Raw genomic sequence first — 6,304 nt, forward strand, 5'->3', positions numbered from 1 at the left:
GTGGTTGTAAAAGCCAAAGACTGCGGCTCTGTCAGGTTCAGAGCATTGAATGGCAGTAAAAGCAGCTTTCCCTGGATATTTTAGATCTTTTGTCCTGGTTTTGGTCCTATACTGTTTTTACCCTTCCTTCAAGGGGGGAAACTTTGGGTCTGCCGAGGACTGAGCCGTCTTCGGCGATGTCCACAGGCTATTTGGTCGAGCTTGGGCCATAGCCCTCCTCGGCTTGGGCCTTCGGATCTTCCCCAGGTAGATGGGCCCGGCCCGTAAATCATTTGGGCCCCACATTAAGTTATTTAATAAAAAAGCCAAACTAATAATATATGACAAGTTATGATTTGTAAAGCACAAAGTACATAAAATAGTATAGAAGATTTGCATAGTTTTCAGAATTGGACCGGACCGTGAAAATCGGAAATCGGGATGACAATTGGTTTTTTAAGTATAAAGAACCGGATTTTTTGTTAATTCCGTGAACTGTTAAAACCGAGGTTGGACCGCACGAACCGATAAGAACCGTGTGGTCCAACCCCTTAACAATTTAAAAAAAAAAAAAAAAAACAACTTAACACAATTTTATTCTATTTAATTAAATTATCCATCTTTACAAGGAATAAAAAAAAAATTATAATTAAAATCCTTCAAAGATATTCAACTTTACTTCAAAAATTAATCATAAATTTTAATGTTTTCATGGTTATTATTTTATTTTATTAACTTTCTTATTTAATTATTAAATATATGCTTGAAAATCATTAAATTTCCCTCACATATATAGATGTATTGTCAATTTTGCTGGTTTTATAAATTTAATATCTATATTTAGGCTTTAATTAATTATTAAATTAATTATGACGTTATCACGGTTCGATTCCGGTTCGACCTCAAAAACCTTGAACCTCTTTCTTTTATGGTTCAATGAACGGTCCGGGTCTGAAAACCTTGAAGATTTGTATACTCTTAAATGTGGTTGCCTTATCCCCCAATCAAGCCGCTTTCAACGAGTGGCAGTATATATACCTGGGGTTATAAATATGACAATATAGTTGGCTTGAGTACCCGATATTTTTTCAAAGATATTGATTACAGTGGAAAAATAAACCTTAAAAGTAACACCAAGAAAATAGCAAAATCAGCAAATGCCTTATCTGAATACAATCCCTTTCTTTTTCTTTTTTTTTTTTTTTTTTTTTTTTTTTTTTTTTTTTTTTTTTGAGAGAAGTCAGATTAAGAGATGAAGAATTGATAAGTGACGCAAAAGGTATTCAATTCAAATCATGGGAAAGGAAATGGGAAACTTTTTTTCTGATGAATGAAGAAAAAGGAAAAAAGGCAAGTGAAGAGAAATTCCGTAAAGCTTGCTAAGAAAACACGACTTTAACTTTGATCTCAACATTTTCCCTTTTCAATTTTTTTTTCTTTCTATACAGTCTCCCTTGCTCTTTTTCTTCCTGTCTTTTTTATCCCTTGCAACATTAATTAATGTCTACTTTTATCTTTTGGGTTCAAATTAAATGCAAATTGTCCAAGTGCTGTCGCTCGGGTGGGGAGTTGCTTTAACGGTAGAAGTGTAAAACAAGTCAAGAAAAACTTTGTAGAACTTGCTAAAAGAAAACACTCTTTCAACTTTTGGTTCAACTTTCATATCTCATGCCCAAATTGTCCAAATGATGTCGCTGGGGTTTTCGATTTATTTTAATAAATAAAACTATTCACCTTAGATCGGGATTAAGGGTGGGGACTGGTAGTTGTTTAACGGTGAAAGTGAAACCTACAGAGTTGGGACCAAATTGTACTCTTTTGGGGGGACAAAAAGAACAATGCTATAGACATAAACATTTTCACAAATTATTAATGTGAGAATTCTTTACAATTTTTCATTTGGATTCATTATTGATATCACTTTATTTATTTCTCAATAATCACTTATCACATCAAAAATTTGAAAAAAAATTGTAAAAAATTTTGTAACTCTAGCATTTTCCCAAAAAAAAAAAAAAAAAAAAAAAAAAAAAAAAAAAAAAATTGAGTGGATTTGCCTCGTTGAGTCTCACCGACAAGAATGATAGTCTTATTGGCATTAAGAGCTTGCAAGAAGAATATGTATTCTCCGTCAACCCAACCAAAGAATGAGATCATATTTTTCAAAGTTCAGTCATTTTATATACAAATAAAAGACTTTAAAGAGTCAGCTTGATTTTGATCCCTGTTTAATCTTTTAATTTTTATTTATTTATTTTTTGCATGCAGTTATAGCTATAAATAGTTTATTATGCTGGGGATTCTGAGAGCTTATTAAGTAATTGAAAAAAAAAAAAAAATCCGACTGTTGCACTGAATCTTTTAGTTGTGCTTCGTCTCTTCTTGATCCTAATTTTAATCGCTCTTCATAGGCGATGATAAAGATCATGGGTGGAAGATCCCTAAAACTTCTCTGTGCGTTTCTAATGCTTTTCCTACATTTGAAATCAGCCCTTGCATTCACTTCAGGCCTTGGAGATGACAGTGTTAAGTGCATAGAGAAGGAGAGAGAAGCCCTCCTTGAGTTCAAAAAAGGCTTTGCTGAAGGCTACCAGGGCAAGCTCTCTTCTTGGGGGAATGAAGATGAAAAGAATTGCTGCAATTGGGACGGAATTTACTGCAACAATCAAACAGGTAATGTACTTGAGCTAAAGCTTGGTTTATACGGTTTGCGAGGTATTATTAGTCCTTCATTACTTGAGTTGCCTTATTTGACTTCTTTGGATCTCAGTTACAATGATTTTAATCAAAGTCATATTCCAAAGTTTATCGGTTCTATCGGTAACTTAAAACACCTCAATCTCTCTTGGGCCAATCTCAATGGACCAATTCCACATCAACTTGGAAACCTTTCACTCTTGCAAAATCTTCATCTCAACAATAACGATTTGAAAATTGTTGAAAATCTTGAATGGCTCTCTCGTCTGTCTTCAATAAAAGAGCTTGACCTAAGTTCCATAAATCTCAATATGGCCAAGGATTGGCTGAGAGTTGTGAGTCGTCTCCCTAAACTATCAAATTTGAACTTGGCAAGTTGTGATCTTCCTCCAGTCACTGATCTCTCGTCCCTCCCCCATATCAACTTTTCTATGTCACTCACTATACTTGACCTTTCTACCAACCATGTCACTCAATCAATATTTCCGTGGTTGTTCAACTTTAGTACCAACTTGGTTCAGATTGACCTTTCTGATAACCAATTAGGAGGTTCAATTCCAGATGCTTTCGGTAACATGAATTCTCTTCAAACTCTCATTCTTGATGATAATCAACTTGAAGGAGGCATTCCAAAATTCGTTGGAAATATGTGTGCTTTAGCGACTTTGTCTATGGAGAACAACAAACTGAGTGGAAAACTGGCGGAGCTCATCCATTACTTGTCTGGGTGTTCAGTAGAGGGCATCCGAAACCCATCTGTGATACAGAGTTTGCGTCTTGGTTCCAATCTTTTGGAAGGTGAAATCTCTGAACAAAATTTTTCAGCTCTTCCCGAATTAAACGAATTGTCATTATCTCATAATTCTTTGACTTTAAAATTCAGCAATGATTGGGTGCCTCCTTTTCAATTGGTTACCATAGATTTGTCATCTTGTAACTTGGGTCCTGATTTCCCAAAATGGTTATCTACTCAATGGTTCTTGAGGAACCTCGATATCTCCCGTAATGGAATTTCAGATTCCATCCCTTTGTGGTTCTGGAAGCAAACTACTGTGTTATTTTATATAAATCTCTCCTACAACCAAATTCGGAGCGGGTTTCCAGATAAATCCTTTTTTCCCATCCCAGACAAATATGGGCAACCACAAGAAGTCGAAAATCCTGGTCTGACCATCTTAAATCTCTCCAACAATAAGTTTTCGGGGTCTTTAAATTATTTTCTATGCTCGTATTTTGCAACATCCTTGATTTACCTTGATTTCTCAAACAACCAGCTATCTGGAGGTCTCCCTAATTGTTTCATGCAATGTCAGAACTTAATAGTTCTAAATTTGGCGAACAATAATTTGTCTGGAGAAATTCCCAGCTTTACAACCTCTTTGATAAAGCTTAGAGTACTAGATTTGAGCAACAACAACTTCTTGGGAGAATTGCCATGGTCATTACGAAATTGCAAAAGGTTGTCATTTTTAAATCTAAGAGACAATTCATTTTCGGGAAAACTACCAGCTTGGATAGGAGAAAGCCTGTCATCTTTGGTCATTCTTAACCTTCACTCCAATAAGTTTCATGGATGCATACAGCTACAACTATGCTGGTTAGCACATATTCAATTCCTCGACTTGTCTCAAAACAATATTTCAGGAAATATTCCACAATGCATCTATAATTTGACTGCCATGGCTTTTAAAAATACATATAATAAGCGTACTATTATAACTCATTTAGCATATTTGGATGGCACTCAAGTTACATTTTTAAATGGGGGTAGGTTCATTTATGTTTTCAATACAAATGTTAGTTGGAAAGGACACTCTTACAACTATGGAAAGAATTTTGGAGAGATGAGGAGTATTGATCTCTCAAGTAATAAATTAACTGGAGAAATTCCAGCAGAGATTTTCAGCCTTACAGAATTGAAAACATTGAACTTAGCAGGAAACATGTTGACAGGACTAATTCCTCAAGACATTGGTCGTTTGCAACAGTTAGAATCCTTGGATTTGTCAAGTAATCAACTTTTTGGTTCAATTCCTGCTAGCATTGTTGATCTGAATTTTCTGAGTTTCATGAACTTGTCATATAACAAATTGTCGGGAAGAATTCCAACAGGCACTCAAATCCAGATCGCTAACCCTCTTGGATTCATTGGTAATCTTGCACTTTGTGGTCCTCCACTTACTCCTAAGTGTCCTGGAGATGCGAAACCAAATGTTGAGTCACCTAAAGGTGGTAGTAAAAACTATCAAGAAGATGAAGATGAATTCCTGAATTGTCTTTATATTGGTATGGGGCTTGGATTCATAGTAGGTTTTTGGGGAGTTTGTGGCTCTTTAATGTTGAACCGTTCCTGGAGACATCTATATTTCCAGACAATAAGCAACTTGAATGATTGGCTCCAAGTGGCAATGATAGTGAATATTGCAAGAATGCAAAGGATGTTTCAAGGCTAAAATACTGCACTTCAACTAAAAGGTTTGCGAAAAAAATTCGATTTAGATATATCTCTAACTATTTCTTTTCTTGAATTGGTTTTACACTTTCAACCTAATGGCTTTTATTTTACCATGTGTAGGTCTCGACAATAAGAAAAAACTTTGTGCAAGATTACGTGTGTGACGTGCTTATGATTTTACATGCTCTTCTTATTTTCATGGATCCACATCCATGCTTCAGTGGAAGCTTAATTTGGATTACACTTGATCTTAAAATTATAGTGGGATGAGATTGTGTGTACTTTTTTTTCTTGTGTACTTTTTTTTCTTAAAAAAAAAAAAAAAAAAAAAAAAAAAAAAAAAAAAAAAAAAAAGTGTGGCAGGACTTGGAATTGCCTTCAATAAATTACTTCTATCAAATTCCATAAATAACCATGTTTGTTCAGAATACTTATGTTTTAGTTGGGCCCCATATTAAACTTAATTATCATTGATAATATCACTCAAGGTGGCATTTAATTTTTTTTTTTTTAATATTTCGAATGTGGATTGTAGATTCTACTCTTTTTTTCTTTTCTTTTTTTAAAGTTTTTCTTCAGAGTTTCTAGTTTTAATCCTTTTAGTCTTTAGGCCAGCTAGACCAGTGAATTTTTTACTGAATACGTAGCAGTATGAAGTCCTCAGTTTCTCTTCGTCCTTAATGTCACTAGAAATGAAACATGTGACGTTAAAAAATTCAGGGAGGTGTAGTATGAAGTCACAATAGAGTTTAAATTCAATAAAGATCATGTGTAAAGTCATTCTTTTATACACTCAAATAAAATAATGACATATTAGATTTTTTTGATAAAACAATAGAGACTAAAAGGACTAAGTTCTAAGTGAATTCTAATGCCATTGAATCATAGGAAGCTAAGTAATACATGATTATTCTAAGTTCTATTGTAAACAATAAATATTGATTCTTAAGTAATCTAAATAGTGAATAGATAAATGGATTAATTACTTTGTATTGTAAACTGGATCGAAGCCTAAGTAAATATTTTTAACACTAAATAAATTGAGGATTACGTATTAAGAATCAAACTAAATGAAACTTGTATAAACAAGATTAATCAAAGTCATAGAATATAAGGAAAGTAACAATGTAAAACAGATAGCACATGTCTTCTTTGTTGGGCTTTGTGGAGCCT

General features: G+C 33.9%; 1 protein-coding gene across 1 annotated transcript; it reads left to right on the forward strand.

The window, feature by feature from the left end:
- The first annotated feature begins 2,426 nt into the window (after positions 1-2,426).
- LOC115959166 (receptor-like protein EIX2) lies at positions 2,427-5,312 on the forward strand. The gene is made up of 3 exons (XM_031077478.1): positions 2,427-2,652; positions 4,789-5,151; positions 5,252-5,312. Exons 1-2 carry the CDS (start codon positions 2,445-2,447, stop codon positions 5,127-5,129), a joined length of 549 nt encoding a protein of 182 aa, XP_030933338.1. The 5' UTR covers positions 2,427-2,444; the 3' UTR covers positions 5,130-5,151; positions 5,252-5,312.
- The last annotated feature ends 992 nt before the right edge of the window (positions 5,313-6,304 follow it).

This window comes from Quercus lobata, chromosome 9 (genome assembly GCF_001633185.2).
Source record: "Quercus lobata isolate SW786 chromosome 9, ValleyOak3.0 Primary Assembly, whole genome shotgun sequence".
In the NCBI taxonomy this organism is placed as follows: domain Eukaryota; kingdom Viridiplantae; phylum Streptophyta; class Magnoliopsida; order Fagales; family Fagaceae; genus Quercus; species Quercus lobata.